Genomic DNA, 22,158 nt, shown 5'->3' on the forward strand with positions numbered 1-22,158 from the left:
CAATCTGCACTCACTCTACAGAGTATATTTTACTCTTTTGTCTCACATTTATTCTGCAGAGCATGTTTCTTATCTTTAATAAATGAAAAACCTTGCTATCTTTTGTACCTGTCTTGTCCACTTCTTTGTTAAGCCTGAAAAATACCTACAAAACACCTCTAGAAAGTCTGTTTCTAGAAGTCTCCAGCATCCCAGAACCTAGTAGCAAACATTTCTTAGGAAAATAATAGATTTAAATCCTGTGCTGTCCCAGAAGAAAACACAAGCTTTGCTTTAATGAGCAGCAGGTAAAGGCCTAGGATTGTCTATTTCTCTATTGCTGTAAAGGTCTTTTACTGTAATTGTTACTGGGAATCTCGGTCCTAACAAGTGAGATCTCGTTATTTTTATAGACTAAATGGGTGTTTTAAGGAACATCTGTTTGTTCCTGAGGTCATCATTCTTGTACAAATTAAACAGACAATGCTTACCTATTTCAGAGGGTAGGTCCCCCATTTACTCCTTAGGTGGATGTATTCATTTGTTTTTTTCACACCTTGAAGTTTTTTCGACCCCTCACCAATGGTCTCAACTTTATATGGTTCCTGAACCTTACCAGCACAGAAGTGAACATTTTCTTGCGGTAAAATGTGAAACCACAAGCTGGTGTGATCTTATCTTCTTTGCTTTACAATTACCTCCCAGCTATGTCTCCAGCCTACTAATGACTTAACTTTCTACCCAATATTATGACGGTACCCATCAGAAATTATGCTTCCAATGATCTGACTTCTTACTGGCCCTGCCTTTTAAAGGTTCTATCATACTTCCCAACACTTTACCAATGGCCCTGGGGACCAAACCACCAATCAGATGGACCTTTAGGAAGGACACAATGCAACCATATTCGAACCCTAGGATCCTCTTTCAGGTAAAGTCAGAAATGATTATGAGTCATGGCCATCAATAACTGAAGATGGTAGTTGCCATTTTCAGGAATAGAAATATTCTGAATAATTAAGAGTCAGACTTTTAAAAATTATCTGGGTGGGTCACGTGACCTATCTTTGGCTGAAAGACTTCACAACTTTGTTAAACAAATTGCTAGCTTGTAAATTCACAGTACCTACTGTCTGCATCTTCCAGTTTCTGTCACACTGGCACATTACTTTTATTCTAAATGCATGCTTAACTCTTCTTCCTTTAGTAGCTGCAGTAATTCACATCAAGACAAGAAAAGTATCCAAGATCATACACTACCTGTCTAAAATGATGCGGAAGGGTAAAGACAGCACAAAATTAAGTCCTTTGTTTTCTCATTACTTATGAAGTAATTTATCCTTAACTTGTAAATAACTTCACAGTATCTCATTTGAACCTCACTAGAATTCTATGTAATTGGTTTTATTGTCTCCATCTAGAATAGAAAAATTGAGTAGCATCAGCATAGAACCTAAACAAATGTGCTCTACGAGATATGTTTAGATTACAAATTTATTTGCTTTTTTATACATGTGATGGTTGCCTACACTGGTGCTCTTCTGCTTTAAAAATAACATTTTATGAATTTGAGTGTGATAGTACAGACTTGTAGTAGCAGCTTCTCATTAAGCCAAGGATAGAGGGTTGGAAGTTCAAGGCTAGCGTGAGCAACTTAGTGAGCTCCTTGTGTCAAAATAAAATTAAAAAGGAATGGAGATAAAGCTCATCGATAGAGCTCCTGCCTAGCCATGTGTCAGGCTTTAAATTTCAATGCCTAGGACTATAAACAAAATACTATGCAACAAAAATCACAGTGATTACTATCACATTTCCTATTATACATTTCCTGAGAAATGCTATACGGTATTTGCTCCTTGAATATGCATCCTAAAAGCTTGAAATATGCTATCTGCCTGCTACTATTTAGTAATTTCTAGTAATTAATAGAACATGACAAAGATAATTAAAAAGTTATATAGTCAGATTAAAAAGGTGATAAATTCAAATTGTGGAAAATATGACTGAATTACTGAGAAAAACAGGTCATCTCTGATTGCTAAAACATGGCATAGTGAAGAAAGATACTAAACTGACTTCTAATCCTGTCACTGATGAGCTTTCTGAATATGGCTGAAGTAGATGGGTACCATCAATGCATCTCAATTTTGTAAACAGAAAAATGAAGGAAATGAAAAACATAATGCTTTTATAAATAAAGTTTTATTTAAAAAAGAAAATGAAATGAATAGCCACTTCTCACAAAAGTACAAATGGCCAATACATGAAAAAAAAAGTTCATTATCTCTGGTAATTAGAGAAATGCAAATTACAAGAACACTGAGATTCTAATTCCTCAAAGAATGGTTATCATCAAGAAATCCACTGATAAATGCTTAAGAGAGTGCTGGGGAAAAGGAATCATTTTACATTGTTGGTGGGAATGTAGACCAGTGAAGTCAATATTGAGGTTCCTCAAAAAAATAGAAATAGAAATTCCATTTAACCCAGATATTTTCCTTCTATGTATCTTCCTGAAGGAGCTAAAGGCATCAGATTACAATGCTACATCCATATCCACTTTTTAAAGCAGACAATTCATAATTGGTAAATCACGGAAGCACATGTTCATCAACAGATGAATGGATAAAGAAAGTGTGCTATTTATAGATACATGGAGTACTATGCCATAAAGGATAAACTTGAGTCATTAGGAAAATGGATGCATTTTGAGATAATCATGTTAAATGAAATAAATGAGATGCACAAGGTTACTATCATATTTCTCATATAAGAAACTCAAATGATAAAAAGGAGTAAAATAAAAGATAAACAGGAAATAGTGAGATAGGTCTTTCATGAAAGGTACCAAGAAATGAAGGGAAGAAGAGGAAGAGAACAGGATGAAAAAAATCCAATGAAGATGTAATATGTATCAGCTCTCCATTACAAATGTGATCATTATGTACTGTAAACACATATAATAAAAACTTTAAATGTTAAAAAAGTTTTGAGCTAGCCAGTTTTATTCATGTATTAAGCCTGTATTTGAGGTCAATTGAGATAAACACCAGCTAGGCAACAATGTTGACTACATGGACATCCGCAGAAAAAGTTTGTGGATTCTGAGACCAAGCTATGTTAGTTTTCCTACTATAATATTCTACATAACTATGAAACTATTCTAGTTTTTGGAACTGCATTCTATATATAAACTTGCAGCTAATTTATGCAGGGGTGTTCCTTTGTAGATAACCTGGCATCTAATGTTAATAGTGGGAGTCTTCATTTTTCATGACTACACTTAAAGGCAGCATCTATCTACCTACCTATCTACCTAAATCATCATCAAGAGTATTTTAAGCATGGCAAATGAACCTTTGGAAATAGAAGCTGAAGATTTATATAATTAAAACCAGAAGCAAAACTACATGAAGATTCCAATTTCTTATTTCATTGCATGACCTACTGGAACACAGAAACACTAGCACTATACTGAAATGTCAGGATACGTACAAACTTTTTTTTTTTGTTATATACAACATGACACAGGGTGTTGTCAATATACTCACACCATTCCTTTCCATCCCTCCATAACACCTTCCCACCCACCCCCCAGCCCTAAACAGCAACTAATATTTTACCCCTATAGATACATGTTGAAGAATGGAAACATACCATAAATGTACTTTTGTGACTGGCTTCTTTGACTTAACCATGTTTACAAGATTAATGGTGTGGTAGGTATCAGAATTTCCTATTTTTGTTTTCAGACAATATATCTAGGAGAAGTTGAGTCATATAAGAACTCTGCTTCTTGGAAAACAGACTGTTTTCTAAATCAACTGCATCATTTTTATGTTCCCATCACTAATGTATGAGCATTAGAATTTCTCCATATTCTTGCTGTTTTAAATTATAGCCATCCAAAGCATGCTGTTTCACTATTTTGATTTGCATTTCCCTAATGTCTAATGGTGTGCAGCATCTTTTCATGTGTTTACCAGCCATTTCTATATCCCCTTAGACTACATAATGAGATCTTCCTAGTTTCTAATTGGGTTATCACTTTTCACTATTTACTCTAGATATAGCACCCTTTAGGATATATGATCTACAAAGATTTTCTCCCATTGTAAGCATTGTCTTTTTCCTTTGTCGACAGCATTATCTGAGCCACAAATGTTAATTTTGATATCAATTTATCTATTTTCTCATTGTGTTGGTGCTATATCCAGGAAGCTGAAAGCCATTGTCTAACCCACAGCCATGAAGATTTACCTTGTTTTTCTTCTAACAGTTTTGAAGCTTTAATTTTACATTTAAGTATATTATCTACAATGAATTAACTTTTATACATGATATAAAATCCAACTTCTACATAGGTAAATGGTTGTCCAGCAAGCATTTGTTGAAGAGATTGTTCTTTCTTCATTGAATAATTTCGGTAGTGTTTTGAGAAATCAACTCTCCATAAATACAAAAGTTTATTTCTGCACTCAGTTCTATTCCACTTACATGTACTTCCATTTTTATGCCAATGTCATATATATCTTGATTATTGCACATTTTGAATTAAATTTTGGAATTAGGAAGAGTCATCCAACTTTGTTTTTATTCCCTAATTTCCCTGACTAGAACATTTAGGAAAGTAATGGATAAAAACGGTAAAAGCAACGTTCTTGACATTGCTGAGTATTGTCTTTCATTATTAAGTATGTTAAATCATTAGTTTTCCATTAACTTTTCAGATTGAGAAAAATTATATTAAAAAAAAACAAACTGCAAAATAAGTCAATATACTGTGTTATCTTCAAAGTAGAGTACAAGACATCTGAGAAAAAAAATTTTTTTGGTGGTACCAGGGATTGAACTCGGGACCTTCTGAGCTATCTCCCTGGCCCATCTGAGAAAAACGTTAACAAGTAATTTCTTAAGCATTTTTTAATCATGAAAATGTTACATTTTGTCAAATGCTTTTTCTGAATTTATTGAAATGATCATATGATTTTTGTCTTTAATTTTAGGGAAGGGTCTACAGGGTGTTCAGGGTCTCACTACTAGATCGAACTCATAGTGATCTGCCTGTTTACAGCCTTCCAAGAGCTAGGACTACAGGTGTGTACCAACATGCCCAGTCTCAATCACCAGTCTCAGTGTGCCCCACAAACAGGGCTGGCACTGCAGGACTGGGAATCAAACCCCCGGCCCCTGTGCCTGCCTGCAGGCACTTTAATCCACTGAGCTATTTGGCCAGCACTGTCATTTATTCTATTGAGTCTACAGTACTAATTTATGGAATGGTAAATTAACTTTGCATTTCTGAGACAAATTTCACTTGCTTGTGCTGTGAAATCCTTTTAAATGTTGCAAGACTCACTTTGTTACTATTTTGTTGAGGATTTCTGCATCTATGTATCGTGAAGCTTTCTCCTGTTGTCTTTGGTTATGGTATCAGAATACTGACCCAACAGTACATTGTGCAGTTTCTGTCTCTGAATAATATTTCCTTTAATATCTGGTAGAATTCAGTGGTGATGCCACCTAGGCCTGGAGTTCTGTGAGCTTTTATTACCAAAGTAATCGCCTTACTTATTATAAATCTATGGAGTCATTTTTGACAGTTTGTATCTGTGAATTTGTTCATTTAAAGCACCTAATTTGTTGGTACAAAGTTATTCACAGTACTACTTTACAATGGTTTCATCATTCACTAACTGATCATTAAAATGACAGCTTAATGCTAAATGAAATCACTACAATCTACTGAAATTATGAGTTTTGCAAACAATTACTTTCCCACTGAAATAATGCCAAATTTTGACCTTCTGCATAAAGTTATAAAGTCACACTCCCAGAGTGTCTATTAATTAGTTGTATTTATTTAGAATGTGCAAGTGATAAAATATGATTTCCCTGGGCATTACAGAAAAGTTGTTAAAATTGGACAACAATTTCTAGTCAGAAAGCCACGATGTTTACTGAGTAATGAATGATTATCCAGATATGTTGCCATAAACAATAAAACTGTGGAGAGGGTTTCCTCGTCTGAGTTGTTCTGTCTTAACCAGTTTTACCCAGTTTATCTGATTTGATATTATAAATTACTATACAATGTATATATTCAAGGATGAGAAACAACAAACTTTTCTATAATTTGAGAAAACTACAATTGCAAGAATATTTAAATACTTTCAACTACTAACTCAAAACAGAATATATTGAAATAAAGTCCCAAGGAAAGAAAATTATGGACATACACTGGTGAAAGTTGATATATATTATGCAAGTAGGAAGGACAGAAGGCCAACAAGAGACAAAATGATTTAGAAAAAAGGAACCATACAATCTTAAATACTTTGTCTTTAATGTAAAAATTATTTCTGAAACAGCCATCTTCACCAACTAAGCTTTGCCCACATTGAAGGGACAAAATACTTAAGGTATATAAAAGTGCAAATCCCTTCAGAGGAAAAGTAAGTAACTCTTGAGTTCATTCATGTACAAATGCCAATAGCCTCTCGTTAATTCTCAAGTGACACTCAGACTTGTGTTCTGTAAAAATTTCCAAATGAGTCCCTCTGTTCACCAAGATATTTTTGTGTTACGAAACTTCAGTAAGGTACCTGAGATCAGTTAAAAACTGATCCTAAATGACCTTGATTTCAAGTTAGTTTTTGTAAACTGGGATTCTTGCTAAGAGGAAAGTAAATTTTTGGTGTTCAAAATAAAGGAATCTATGGTAAGAAATATAACTATCACCTTGTCCCATTTTCAGAAGCCAAAAATCCAAAATTGTAGCCTATTAGTCCCAATACATTCACAAAATTGTTGTAACACTTAAAAATTTATACATATTATCCTTTTGTATATGTAAAGTCATAATGAAAAATTAGACCATTATAATTACATGCTGTTTCTTGGCATTTCCTATGAGAGAATCATCCTAGGAAGCTTTTTCTTCATCTTAATCCATTATTTCTCTGTGTAGAACTACTTTAATATAATGAGGTTTTAAGAGAAATGTCTTTATGACTCAGCTACACCCCCTACAATAACTGTGTTTTCAGGTAATTTAATTTCTCCTGAGCCGATAATACTGATTAATGCCACAATGGACTAGAGATCACCTACAATCATATAAAACTAAATCAACGTAAAAATTTCTTTGTGGCTGAGCAGGGTGGTACACACTTGTAATCCTAGCACTGAGGAGGCTGAGGCAGGTAAGTCCACTCTGAGTTCAAAGTTAGTCAGAACTATGCAGTGAGATACTATCTTAACAAAACAAAACAATAAAAACAAAAACAAAACAAATCTCTTAGTGGGGAAATTATCCCCACGCTGAAAACACTGCTAGTCCCTTGGACTAAATGTTCCCCACTTCACAAAATATCTTGTTTTCAATGCTGCTTTTCATACTTACAAAGGAATTATTACTAATAATTATTTTAATCTTATTTATGGAACTAAGCTAATTTTTTTTTGACAGGCATCACTGGAAATGTATAGAAGTAATTAAGAGAGATAGAAATTTTTATCTAGGCTGTAATCACATTTCTAGTGATGTAGCTGATTTATTCAAAGGAAATGCTATTTTCCCTTTTGAAAACAGTAACAATATCTAGTACTTCAGAATACAAAATGTCTACAGAAATAAAAAGCTTTCTCTGTAGTTCAACATGCATCCCAAAGCTAATTTCAACTTTAAAATCAAGATCCCACATCACATAATTTACTCTGGTATCAAAGACTAGCTATGATATACTGGTGGCCTGCATTACCTGTTAAAATTGCCTTGATAGAGAAGTTGAGATATTTATTTGCCAACATCAACAACATAGAACACAACATATTAATTTCTGTTACTGAATTATTTAAAACCATAAACCAAGAAAATAAATATATTAGATCTCTCCTGATATATAAAATTTCAAGATATATATATAAAATTTGTGAGATTAACAAATTTTTCAAACTGAGTGATTACTACCCAACAAGTTAAGGCAAATTCATACTGGAAAAGAGAAACTTTTTCCCTTTTATTTTCTTTTTAATTTTGAGAGACAGCATCTTGATATGTTCCCCAGATTGGCCTTAACTCCTAGGCTCAGTGATCATCCTGTCTCAGCTTCCTGAGAAATTGGAACTACAACTGCACACTACACTGATTTTTTTAGGCAAAATCTCTCTCTATAGTTCATACCAACCTTCAACTCACTATGCAGCCCAGGTTAGCCTCAAACTTGCAAGAATCCACCTGCTTCAGCCTCCCAAATCCTGAGACTACAGATTCATGGCATCATGCCTGATGAGCCTAACTTTCTAAAGGAACATCTATCATCAGTTTAGTGATTATTTCTAACAAGTAAAACATTTTCCCCCAGTAAAGTTTGATTATACTGTATACTGTTTGGGCTCCTCATTATATCAGGCATAAAGTGTGAACAGAGATTAAAAGTGTTGAACATATATACATATGGTTTTCTACTATTTACCAAAAGTATTTAATAATTTTTAATTGAACACTGATTTACACACATGTATGTACATTTACACAAGATTTTATGTATTTGTATAACTTTAGGAGGCAAAGGAGTGCATTTTAGATAGAAACAGGAAAGGTCATTAACATCTAATCTTTTTTGATCACTGTTAGTATAGCAACTGTCAAACCATATTAAGATTTATAATTGTTTAAAGAACAATGAATAAATCTTAGTTCAAAACAAAAACATTGCCATATTTGATAGAAAGATAAAATCCTAATCTCTAGGTAAGTTATTATATGATTAAGACTATTTTACATAAAAAATGAAAATTCAAGTTTTTCTTTTAAAATACACAGTACACAGATGGAAATATTTCCAAAACTTGAATTATAGGTATCAAGAAAGCCAAACTATAAGTGGATGTCTTTCTCACATGTTCTAACTAAATACATTCGTAAATTAATTTCCACATTAATGAAGTATTTCAACTGGAGGAAGAAGAGAAAAAAAAAAGAACCTAAGCTATTCTTTTTCTATAATTTTAAGAAAAAGATACTTTCTCCTTAAACTGTCATCAAAGAAGTTTTAAAATTAAAACCTTGGAAACAAATCTGATTCATCCAGTTATGGATATAAAGTGGGTAGCAGGCCTCAAAAAATGTCATGAGGTAAATTCAAATGGGTACACAAAATTTATGCATTGAGCATATCTAGGGCAGTAACAAGAAAATAATTTGGGGATAAATAAAGAAAGCACATCAAATAGAATTAAAGATGTTAAACTCAAATCCTCCTTTAAACAAATCTTATGTAAAAGAAGGGCTATAGAAAATGGGAATGTATGATTTTTGTTTTAAATCAGTAATTCTGCTTCACCATAGAATTGTACTTGATGTGCAGTCCAAAAATTGAAAAACAAATCTCTTATGAATTAGCAGGAACAGTTTCCACAGCCTTTCACACTGTTAATAATTTCTTCTTGTAGCTTTTTCCTTTCCTCCTCTTTGGATGTATTTTCTTTCTTTGTGCCCCATTTGGGGTTATCATGGTTCTGAACATGACTACTTTGTGTATGCCACATTTCTGAATAGATACTGCCAGAGTTAGCAAGCAAACCATAGTGGGTACCACGTTCAGCCACTTTACCCTAAAAAGCAAACATAAGAAGAACAGAAAGATCATTTCAAAACTAGTACAATAATTAAAAATATATAATCATTTATAACACTTATTTTTAAACAGAAAAAATAAAAATAATAAAAACGTTTCAAAGCAGGCTAATAGAGTAACTAATTACTACACTGTGCATTGTTGATCTTCATAGTAGTTACTCAGAGTACAAGATATATGCATGAAATATTGTCCAAACAGCATTAGCACCAACCTTTCTTTTCAATTAACTAAGAGAAAGTATAGCTATATAACTATCTTAATTATTTTGGGTTTTTAATTTTTTTTTCTCCTTCTTTGCCCTCATAACAGTTTCTCTTTTCTTTTAAACAGTTTCTTCCCAATTTACAGTATCTGTTATACATTTTGAACTTTATTTTCCTCTCAATTATCAATTTTTTATTCATAGTATAAGTGGGAAAAACTTAGGTCACTGTTACTCAGTCCCAGTGAACAAACAAAAGACTATGAAATTATAATACAATTACCATCTTTTAACATAAATAAAATACAGCTTTAGTCTTAATTTTTCATTTTGATTTTTTTATTTTCTAGGGGTTTTTTTGGTACCAGAAATTGAACGCATGACCTCATGCTTGCCATGAGAGAAACATACAAATCATTTCAAAACTACTACAATAATTAAAAATATATAATCATTTATAACACTTATTTTTAAACAGAAAAATAAAACCGTTTCAAAACAGGCTAATAGAGTAACATTCATTACTACATTGTGCACTGTTAATCTTCACAGTAGTTACTCAGAGTAACAGCATTTGTAAGTGTTATAAATGATTATATATTTTTAATTACTGTACTAGTTTTGAAATGATCTTTATGTTTCTCTTATGCTTGCTTTTTAGGGTAAAGTAGCTGAACATGGTACCCACAGGCAGGCACTGTGCCACTGAGCTGTATTCCTGCGCCTTATAATTTTTCATTTTGAAAAATGTTTCATATTTCACTTTGAAGGGCAGAAAGGGAAAGTTAAAAATGTAAAACATATTTTCTGTAATCAGCAAATATTCTAATCAAGAGCACTACTACTTACATAGGAATTTAAAGGATTTAAAAATAGTATCTTGAATCCTTATGTGTATTTTAAAATAAAATATTTTAAGAAAACAAAGTTTACTTTTTCAGTAGCTATTTTTATTAACCATGGCTATTAAACTAATGCTGCACTGGTAGACTCCAAATTCTGCTCTACAATTTGTGTTTTGACAACTACTTTTAAATATGCTGGGAGACAAAAGAATTTTGGTATTTTTACTAGTATTTGTGGATGATAAGATGTTTATAAATATATTCTTTGCAAAATAAGTAAAATTTGTTTGTGACCATGCCTGAGTACTATATTTACATATACACAGTATTTACACATTATGCAAACACACATACATCCAATGAAAGATATGCGTATTCAAATTTTTAGAAACATTATTATAGTAAGACAGACATGTTACCATTAATTCCTCTCAACATATTTAACCTATCATTCTTACTACTTTTTAAAGTTGTTCTAGACATTTTTTCATGTTTTTATGTGCTTTTGTGGCTTCCTAATAAGATGAATCAACTTAAAGCATTTACCTTTCATTGTCATTTTGGCTAAGGAAGAGATAAAAGTCACATGGTGTCTTATCCAGTGAATTAAGTCTAGTGAGGATACACTGTCATTTTTTTTTTTTTTTGAGGAACCAGGGGTTGAACTCAAGCCCTTGTGCTTGCCAGAGTAGCACTTATTCTACTGAGCCATCTCCCCAGCCTTCATATTTTTATAATATTGCCTTTGTACTAGATGGTAGTTAGCAGCAACATTCACCATATTTCTGATTAGACCTAATAAAGACATGAAAGAAGACTTCCACAACTGCTTCAGAAAGTGACAAGAATGATGAAGTGTGTTCAAAGAGAGTGAAAGTATTTTAAGGGAGATTAACAGCAATGTGTCTTTTACTATAATAAATTTTATGTGAGTAGATAATAGTTTACTACTATTCCTTATCAGTTTTGATTATTAACTACTGATTTCCTAAGAGATTCAGCATTCTTATACCATCCCCCATTCCTGCTGTTCCACTCTTCACTCTCCTAATAACATCATTTATGACAAAAATTTTGCTTCACGGTTTGCCTTACTATGTCCTGTTGAATCAAGTAGGTACTAAGATTTTTCATATATTTATAGTTTTTCATTCTCCTTAGATTTAGTAACTGCATTTTCCCATTTGGTTAGTTTTCTATGTCACTATTGCAAATCTCTCAAGACTGTGCCTGAATTATAAAATCCACTATTTTTTCTCATAATCAATTATATTAGGTAATCTCTTAGTTCAACTTCTCCCTCGTGAATTCTGAAGTTTTATTTATTTTTTTATGTATTTGGTACAGGGTCTGCAGGGTCTACAGGGTCTTACTACATAGATTGGACTTGTAGTGATTCTCCTCATAGTGATTCTGTTTTCAGCCTCCCAAGTGCTGGGGTTACAGGCGCACACCACCACACCCAGTCTCAATCACCCTCTCAGTACACCCCAGAGGCGGAGCCAGCATGGCACGCCAGAGATTGAACCCTGGATGCTGTGCTCTACCTAAGCAGGCATTTTAGTCTGCTGAACTATCTGGATGCTCCCTAAAGTTTTATGATAACACCTTGATACAGGTTTTCGTTTCCTTCGTTGTTGTGGGTATTTAGTATTCCCTTTCAATCTGTGAACTTGTGTCCTGAAGTTCTGGTAATATTGTGGGTATCATTTCTTTAATGATTTCCCTCTATTTTTTTTCTTTCTTTCTTTTTTTTTTTTTTTTTGTATTTTAGGGAAGGGTCTACAAGGTGTCTAGGGTCTCACTACTAGCTCAGACTTGTAGTGATCTGCCTGTTTACAGCCTCCCAAGAGCTGGGATTATAGGCACATGCCACCACACCCAGTCTCAATCACCATCTCAGTGCACCCCAGGGCGGGGCCGGCACAGCGGGCCTAGGGATCAAACCCCAGGCCCCTGTGCCTGCTTGCAGGTGCTTTAATCTGCTGAGCTATTTGGCCAGCCCTTAACTTTTAAATATACCTCTTCTTTTTTTTTTTGGTGGAACCGGGGATTGAACTCAGGCCTTTGCACTTGCCAAGCAAGCACTTATTCTACTAAGCTAGCTCCTCGGCCCAATTTCCCTCTATTTTCCTGTTCTCTTTTCTTAGAACTATCATTAGTCAAATGTTAGATCTCTTAAGAATAATTCTTCTATTTATCTCTATATTTCTTTTTGTCGTTGTACATGCTAGAGATTTACTTGATGCATTTTAATGCAGTTTTCAGGTAAAAAGTTTCTTGTTCTCTAGTTGTTATCATTTCCATGTTTAAATTTTGAAATGTCTTGAAAATGTCACACATAGTTTCTAACAATAGAGAATAAAAACAGAATTCTATCAGCATTCAATCTCACTCAAAAAACACACAAATTCTGTATTTTATTAGAAACAATATTTAAGTTTCTTATTTTTATAATCATTTTCAATGTTTTTGAAAAGTTTTATTTTTTATTTCTGAAATATTAAGTTTTAAAATAAATCTTTTACCTGGTCCAAGACAATGATTTCGTCTGCATCAACCACTGTTGACAATCTATGTGCAATGAAAATAGAAGTTCTGTGTTTAACCATGTCTCTCATGGCACCAAGAATAGTCTGGAAGTTTAACAAAAATAGGAGCAAAAAAGACATATCTATTAGACACATTAAATTAATCATACTCATTGTAAAGAAACTCTTTGTAAAGAAGATGGCAATCTTTTACTATGTAAAAATTTACAACCAAACACTTGAATTATAATCCTTGCTAAGAAGAACAGTAAATCAAACAAGTGAGGCAAATGTAACTACAAAGGCATGGAAAAAATACATTAAGAAAGGCAACATTTCTATAAAACAAAGTCTAAGAGAAAGTACATATTTTCTATATAAAATAACAGTGACTATCAACAGATGAAACAAATCATTCCACTGATTATCATCAGTATAGTTATATATCTGGCCCTCTTGTCTTTTCTCTCCTTGAGAGAGTCCATAGTCCAACAGGAACTACTTCTGGCTCACTGGGGCCCCAACCTTTTAAAACTTGGTCTAAGTTTGTCTGTATCTGACTTTTCTTTGGCACTGTTCTGTACTATGACATGACTTTGTTGATTGGCTTTTCCTCTATTTGCAAGGATCTTCCCTATAAATGTTTGCAGCTCTGTCCTTTTTTCCCCCAAGATTTCCTTATTTCAGAAGAACTTTGCAGCAATGATTGTTGGTGTTCCCCCTCCTCTTCAGAAAGCTCCTCCATGCCATCTTTTGTTGCTCAGAGAGAAGTTACTGAAGTTCCTCTGTAGATAGTTTCTCTTAGTGTTTCTCCAGCAGTTCCTCAACATCACCACTGTCTATATGCAGGCCTATGGACTCTGCTATGGTGACACTGCCATCAACCACAGGGTCAATTAAAGGCTCAGGCTTTTCTACACAGCCTTCACAGTCTCTTTGCTACATAATTTTAGACCACATTTTCTTTCAGGCAGATCTTAGTGTCCTTAGAGAAACACCAGCCTAGGATTTCTCAATTAATCCCATACAGGGAAAGATGTTGTAACGTTCCTGAGCTCAAGGGTTAAATCTGTATTTGAGATCATCTGGAAGCACTTAAGGAACAGTTCCTTATTGTATAGCTTGTTGAAGCTAGTTGGTCCATAGGCTGAATTAGAGGAGTTGTATTAGGTAGGAGGAATTTGACTGAATGCCATGGGAATTCTTTAGCCAAATCTCTCAGATCTGGTGTGTGAGCAGGGCACTGTCCAGGATGAGGAGAGGCCTGAGTGGTAAACCTTTGTCCTGTAGATATTTCTTAGCAGTAAGACAAAAGGCCTCTCTGACCCAGTTTTGATACCCAAGCTCTTACAATACATTTCTGTATGACCCCTAGCCTATTCTTCATGACTTTATGTTTTCTAAGGGCCTCAAAATGATAAACCAAGAGAAGAGGTCACCATTTACATTGGCACACAGGAATAATTTTAGCCTATCTTTCATAGGCTTGTGGCCTGACATTTTCCTCTCTTCGTGCGTAAAGTATGTTCTCCTGGGAATTTTCTTCCAGAAAAGGCCAGTTAAATTACAGCTGAAAACTTGAAGAGAGCAAAAAGTATTTCTCTGTGTCATCATTTTGAAGTGGTATATGTAATTTAAGCAGCCCTTTTATCAGCACTGGCTTCTTTACCATGCCTAGTTATGCTACAAATCTGTTCTCACTTTAAAATTGTGAAACTACCCATTATTGGCACGAAATGTTCTACCATTATCACTTGTTGACATATCATTTATGACATCTGCATTTATAGCCCTAGCTTTTACACAAAGTATAGACTCAGGCTATAACCTGTCATCTGCCTTTTGTTTATCCATGCTAACACTGCTGATCATGGCTTACTATTCTGAATAACAGTGTTAGCAACATTAGCTTCCTTATACAAATACTTTCTTTATAAGATTGTCATGAAGATGGATTTTTGACATGCAAGTACATGTTAGTGAGACTGGTCACATGAACACCACTATATTTCTCCACAATTTCTTTCTTTTCAATTGTGATTGCTTTTTTTACCTTTCCTTCTTTAGCCTCTTTTCTAGCCCTTTTGGGGCCACTATGATAGCAGTAATTGTAGCAATTATGTAAAGCACTGACTGAAATCATGAACACAAGCATATGCATCTAGGCTCAGACTGACGCTTAAATAAGCTTATGTATACTTTTCTGGCATTACGAATTTGTTTACAATGGCACATACAACTCGCATTCAGATTGCAACTCAAGACTTTGGTTGTAAGTCAAACCTAAAATTCTGGTCATAACCCAAGTCGTTTGTATATGAGGCTGGTTGGAACTCAAACATCCACTGTACCTTAGAATTAACCTAACCAATGAAGTAAGAGACCTCTACAAAGAAAAGTATTATTCTGAAAAAACAAAGAATAATGCAGAAAATGGAAAGATCTCCCCTGCTTTTGGATACACAGAACCAATGTTGTCAAAATGGCCATACTCTCCCAAACTGTTATATAGAGATTCAGTGCAGTCTCAGTTAAAATAGCAATAGCATACTTTACAGAACTAAAGAAAACAATCCTAAAATTCATACAGAACCAAAAGAGACCCAGAATAGGAAAAATAATTTTTAGGCAATAAGAGCAAAGCAGGAAGTCTTGCAACACCTGACTTTAAGCTATAATATAAAGCAATAGTGATAAAACAACACAGTACTGGAAAAAAAGCTGATTATGTGGATCAATGGAATTGAACAGATCACTGATAGTGAGCTTATAGCATGTGTGCTGCAGTGAGTTATCTGTATCACTGAAACCTCTAAAAGGTTTACCATTACTGGAAATGAGGATACAGAAACATCCCAGACACATTCAACTATTTGAACGTTGACAAGGGAGTCAAAAACATATGTTGGCGTAAAGATAACTTATTCAACAAGTGGTTCTGGGGAAACTGCTTATCTGTTCACAGAAAATTGAATCTTGACCAATTATTTCTCACCATGGATAAAATTAAAATAAAAATGGATCAAACATCTAAACATTAAAATGTAAACATTAAACCTACTGGAAGACAAAATAGGGAAAACACTTCAAGACATATGTATAAAAAAGGACTTTCTAAACAGACTCTTAATTGCACAAGAAATAACCACAAAGAATAACAATGGGAGTGTATCAAACTACTACAGAGCTTTTGTATAGCAAAACAGTCCATTAGTATAACAAAGAGACAATATACACAATGAGAAAAACCTTTTGCCAAGTATTCCTCAAAGGACTAATATCTAGAGTATATAAAGAATTCAAAACTAATTAAACCACCTAAAATGAAAGCCCCAATTAAATAATGAGAAAGAGAAACAATTCACAGAGAAATACAAATGGTCAACAAATAAAAGAAAACATGTTTAACATCTCTGGCCATTAGAGAAATGCAAATTTAAAGAATGCAAAGAATACATTTTACTCTGGAAAGAATGACAATCATTAAGAAATCAAACAATAACAAATGCTGGGGTGGCTATGGTGAAAAAGAAACCCTCCTACTTTGTTGGTGAGAATATAAGCTAGTATAACCGTTATGGAAATCAGTATGGGGAATCCTTGAAGAACTTTAGGTAGAAATTCCCCAGGTCACAGCTATCCCCTAAGTGCCTTTCCTAAACAGCTTAGTTAAGATATCATACTTCAGTGATACCTGTATAGTAATATTAATAGCAGAACAATTTGCAATAACTAAGTACAGGAAGCAGCTTTGTATATTTATCAACAGATAAGAAAATGTGGTATCTATATATAACAGAATACCATTCAGATATAAACAATGACAAATTTGAGACGTATAGGAAAATTGGATGTATCTGGACAATATAATGTTAAGTGAAATAAACCAGACACAAGCTTAAATACAATATGATATTTCTCACTTGAGTGAAAGAAAGGACAGAGTAATAAAAAAATGGATAGAAGGGGACAAGGAGATGCCATCTCTTGCAACAGGTTAGTGGTCACAGGGAATAAGGTTATGGGATGAATGGGTAAAGGGGAGACGTAGGGAAAATAAGAATTAGATAAGCCATGTAAAGAAAGATAATAAACTCATCAATGACTATTAACATCATATACTATAACATGAGCTAAGATTTTTTAAATTTTATTTTTATATATTACTTTTATTGAGAAAGAAGTAGCAATGAGACACTTTCAAAACAGGTTAATAAGAAAGTTACAATAATTAATACATTGCATATTGTTGTCTTTGTAGTAGTTATTCATAGTACAAGATACAGACATGATATCTTGACTAAACACTATTGGTTCAAAACTTCCTTCTCATCAAACTAAGAGAAAGTAGCTGTATATCTACGATACCTATTTTGAATATACATATATATTTTTTTTCACTACAAAAATGGTCCTTCATTTATATCCCCCTTTTTTGTTTACTTTTGTCAGAAATGGGTATTCCATTGCCATTCATATATTGTAGGTTCATGAATTCAGCAAAGTAATCCAATACAGTCCAGTAGTCTACAATAGTAGTGGGATATCCACATGACTGGCAACGTCAGAAGTTGTTGACTTGAGTCTTTTATAGCTCAGCATATTAATATGGCTTTACTTTTTATACTTCATTGTTATACTTTTCTGCAGGATGGTTAAGGCCAAGATAAATCAAGACCTATATAACAAGAAATGTAACTTTTGTATCTGACAAGGTCAGTCAAATCTCCTCAGAATTTACCCTGAAACCCTGTACAGCAGTTTGTAGATCTTTTGTCAGTGTCAGCCATGTGGATGAGTCATGGCCATTGCTTGACCAGTTAGCTTTCTGTGAAAGCCTGAGAGAATGTTTTCTCTCCAGGTGACTGTCCTTAGGCACACTCTACCTCATCACTTTCCTCTGTGGCCCCATAGTCTCCTTGATTAGAAAATCTGGGACATCACTGTGTTACAGTACAGGTTCTCTTATGTCCTGAGTCCAACATGAGCTAAGATTAATACTACCAACAAGAATGAAAACAGGAAATAGAGGGGGAAAGGGGAAAGCTATTAAAATTGTTTAAAAAGGCTATATTACATACATGTAACCATTCCTCAAGAATGACTGAATTCCATGTACTGCAAACATGTACTAATAAGTAATGTTTATTTTTGAAAAATGACTGTGAGTAGCTGGGTGTGGTGGTGCACACCTGTAATCCCAGCACAAGAGGCTGAGATAATAAGATCATGGTGAGATCAAGGACAGTCTGGGTTACATAAGTGAGTTCAAGGCCAGTCTAAACTACATGGAGAGACCCTATCTCAAAAATATAATCAATCAATCAATCATTGTTGATCATTATGCATGAGATTAGTGTATAGCCTTATAGCCCACTGGATGGGGAAGCAGAAATAACTCGTCAATCATAGAGATAAAGTGCATGTGATAAACCCAGAACCTGGGAATAATCAGAGAATGCTATGTTCAGTTCCTGCAACAATTCAAGCAGGTTTTTTTTTTTTTTTTTTTGGTTCACCAAACTAAACAGTTTATTTTGTCTTTTAAAAAAGTCATCTTTTTGTTCTGTAGTAAAAAAGTGTAAAAAAGCTTAAGTATCAATTTTAAATTGTACATTATATACGTTAATACAATATATCAATATATAGAAGATTGTCTTAATAACACAAGGGCAAAAACAGCTAATTATATGGTATAGTCAAGCAGGTTTTTAATAGGACAGTGAGGATAGGGAGGTACAAAAGACAGCTGCCACGGAACTCTTAGCCACTGTGTTCCCTTTTTCAGAGTCCAGTGTCAGCATGCAGTGCTCTCCCCCTTTTCCTGTTTATAATTGGCCCACACTTGCATTGTAGAGCATGCTTTTTTTCCTAGCAGTAATAAATGCAAAACCTTGCTACCTTTTGTGCTTGTCTTCCAATTATTTGATTAGGACAGAACTTATAAATCACCTCTGGAAGGGGACTATAGCACTCTAAAGCCTAGTAACACTTGGACTTTTAATCTATGGTAGTATGACACATTTTTAGGTATCAAGTTCTTTTATGTAGGTTCTTACTATTCTCATGAGTGGGATCTGGTTGTGCTTAAAGTTTACTCAAAATATAAGAAATCCTCATGCTAATCAATTTGCTTTGCAGTTAAACTGCTTGAAATGTTGCCCATGAAATAATATGTCCATAGGCAAACATTATATCACACAACCTCTAAAGCTGAAAGTAGACATTTCTACACTAGATTTATATTACTCACTAAATTAAACGTTTTAGATTAAGGGAAATTGCTCACAAAATTATCATTGCTGCTGAGACTTCCATGTGCAATATAAAAAGTTGTTATACATTGTAATGTAGTTGCATGGATACTAACTATCAGTACCTTAGTGTCAGAACCTCTTGTTATTTCACAACACTTCCCAAGGAATGAATACAAATTGATAACGAGCAACTTTCCAGACATAGTCCAGGCCCAGCATGTGTGTGGGAACTTCTGCATGCTACCCGGATCCCTTTCCAGCCAGAGCCCAGGCCCAGCATGTATGTGTAGGCCCGCCTGCCCACTCCTCAGTCCCTTTCCAGCAAATGCCCAGGCCCAGTGTGTGTGAGGAACCATTCTGGCACTCACGGTAACCTCCTCCAGCAGACAGGCCTGGTGTAGAACTCTGCAGCAGAATGCCCTGCACAGAGGCTAGGGGCCAGAACCACCGAACTAATCCAGGAGCTGAACATCTTGCCAGAAGGGCACACAGGATTCACTTCCACAGGATGCAGCAAGAAGAAGCAGACCATAGCACCAAAACCATGCTAGGCACCTCTGGACAAGTTCCAACTTGGGAGATCTAGACCCGGTAAGCTGAGAAACTTTGCTAGACCCTGATCTATGACAGCATCTTCTCTCTTATTTTGTTCCTGTATTTTAGGGAAGGGTGTACAGGGTATTCAGGGTCTCACTATGTAGATTGCACTCCTTGTGATTCTTCTCTTTGCAGCCTCCTAAGTGCTGGGATTACAGGTGTGTGCCACCACACACAGTCTCAATCGCCCTCTCAGCACATCCTGGGGGTGGGACGGGGACGGCAGGCCAGGGAATTGAAGCCCTGATCCCTGCATCTGCCTAAGCAGGCCCTTAATCCTCTGAGCTATTTGACCGGCCCTCTCTTTCTCTCTTGATTGAGAAAGAGTGCAACAGGAAATGGGGGTGAACTAGTCTGCATGGAAGACCCCATGTACATCAAGTGGAGGTGATGAGACAAAACTTAGGGGAATTAAGTTAAATACAACTTCCCAGTTTAATATCTGCATAGCTATATAAACATAATGTTTGCTCTTACGGCCTAAGATACAAACCCAATAGTTACAAAAGTTTGTCACCTGTTAAATAAAACTGTCCATTATTAGTGCTCCTAATTGTTGTTCTGTAAATACAAAACTGTAACTGCCTTAACCACATAATCTCTCTTGGGTAATAACATGGATAGGTGCTAAGGTAATAACTGCACTACACCAAAGGTCAGAGGACAATGTTATACAAAATGGCACAGAAAAGGACCAAAACGCATTCTCAGGCCCCAAGCCCACCCAGAACAAATGCAGGGGACACCAACATAGAAGAAATTGGAAATCACACACCTGAAATCGCTGAAATAAGTGTCTGAAGTAAAAAAAAAAAAAAAAAAAACAACTGTAGAAATGTACAGAGGAGATCAGAAAAGAAATAATCTCTGAAGTAAAAAAGAAATTATAACTATAATGAAAGAATCACTAAGTGCTTATAAGAAGACACTGATTAAAAAAATAGAGAATAGAAAAATGATGGAATCCTTGAATGAACAATATAGAAAATAAATAGAATGCATGAAGCATATTCAAAGAGATATACAGGAAGTTAAAACCTGAATCACAAGGTAGCAAAATCATTTGAATGGAAGTGAAGATCAAGAGTTTCAGATCTTGAAGACACCACTGTAGCTAGTGAAAAGGTAAGAAAAGATCCCCTAAAAACAACTAGAATGAAGGAAAAAAAACAATTCAACATCTGCAAGACAATGCAAAGATGTACAATATGGGCCAGCCAAATAGCTCAGCAGATTAAAGCACCTGTAAGCAGGCCCAGGGGCCAGGGGTTGAATCCCAAGACCAGCACTGCAGGCCACACCCCTAGAGCAGGCTGAGATGGCCACTGAAACTGTGCCAAGAGGCGTGTACCTGTAATCACAGCACTTGGGAGGCAGTAAACAGGAGAATTATACGAGTCTGATCTAGTAGTGAGACCCTAAACACCTTCTAGGCCCTTTCCTAAAATACAAAAAGACGAACAACTCACGACTAATCAACTAATAGGCATCAACTAGAAAGAAGATGTCAATACACAAGATATAAAAGAATATGGACAGAAATAATAGCAGAAAACTTCCCAAATATGGGGAACACATTGACAATCAGGGAAGCAAAGCATACAGAACTCCAAATAATATCAACCCGATTAGGACTGTCTTGCTACAACACTACAAATGGTTAATTTCTAAATTTGTGTGTAGAAACATACAATTGTTCCTATTTTTAAAATATTTTTTTATTTTTTTCTTCACATTCTGTAGAGCTTTAAAATTTAACACATAAATACTTGATGGAAAATACCTGTTCCATGTTATGTCTAAGACATTTGATCTTCATTCAGACAGATAGTGAGATTAAGCTCAACTGCCTATGCTGTAGGGTAATAATATTATTGAGCTTCTCTTCTGGAGGGTTAACAACTTAAGTTTGCAATCCAAAAATCAGAGAAAAAGAAGGGCTGCAAGGACAGCCAACGTTTTGGCCCCAGCCATTGAAGGTCAGTGAGGAATCAGGACATAAGAGAACCTGTACTGCCACATCCTGTAACTGAGTGTTGTCTGAAATTTTCCGAACAAGGAGATTATGGGGCCTCAGAGGAAAATAATCGATAATGTATAATG

The 22,158-nt window shown here is 34.8% G+C and overlaps 1 protein-coding gene across 1 annotated transcript in view; it reads right to left on the reverse strand.

The window, feature by feature from the left end:
• Window positions 1–9,282: 9,282 nt before the first annotated feature.
• The window catches only part of Abcb7 (ATP binding cassette subfamily B member 7), a 272,876-nt gene continuing 260,000 nt past the window's right edge, over window positions 9,283–22,158 (reverse strand). Inside the window, exons 15-16 of the mRNA XM_004647313.3 lie at window positions 13,199–13,306; window positions 9,283–9,597 (exon numbers count right to left, since the gene is read on the reverse strand). Coding sequence (XP_004647370.1) covers window positions 9,382–9,597; window positions 13,199–13,306 — 324 coding nt within the window. The 3' untranslated portion in view covers window positions 9,283–9,381. The remainder of the gene's footprint in view (window positions 9,598–13,198; window positions 13,307–22,158) is intronic.

Source organism: Octodon degus, unplaced genomic scaffold, assembly GCF_000260255.1.
Source record: "Octodon degus isolate 3935 unplaced genomic scaffold, OctDeg1.0 scaffold00301, whole genome shotgun sequence".
NCBI lineage: Eukaryota > Metazoa > Chordata > Mammalia > Rodentia > Octodontidae > Octodon > Octodon degus.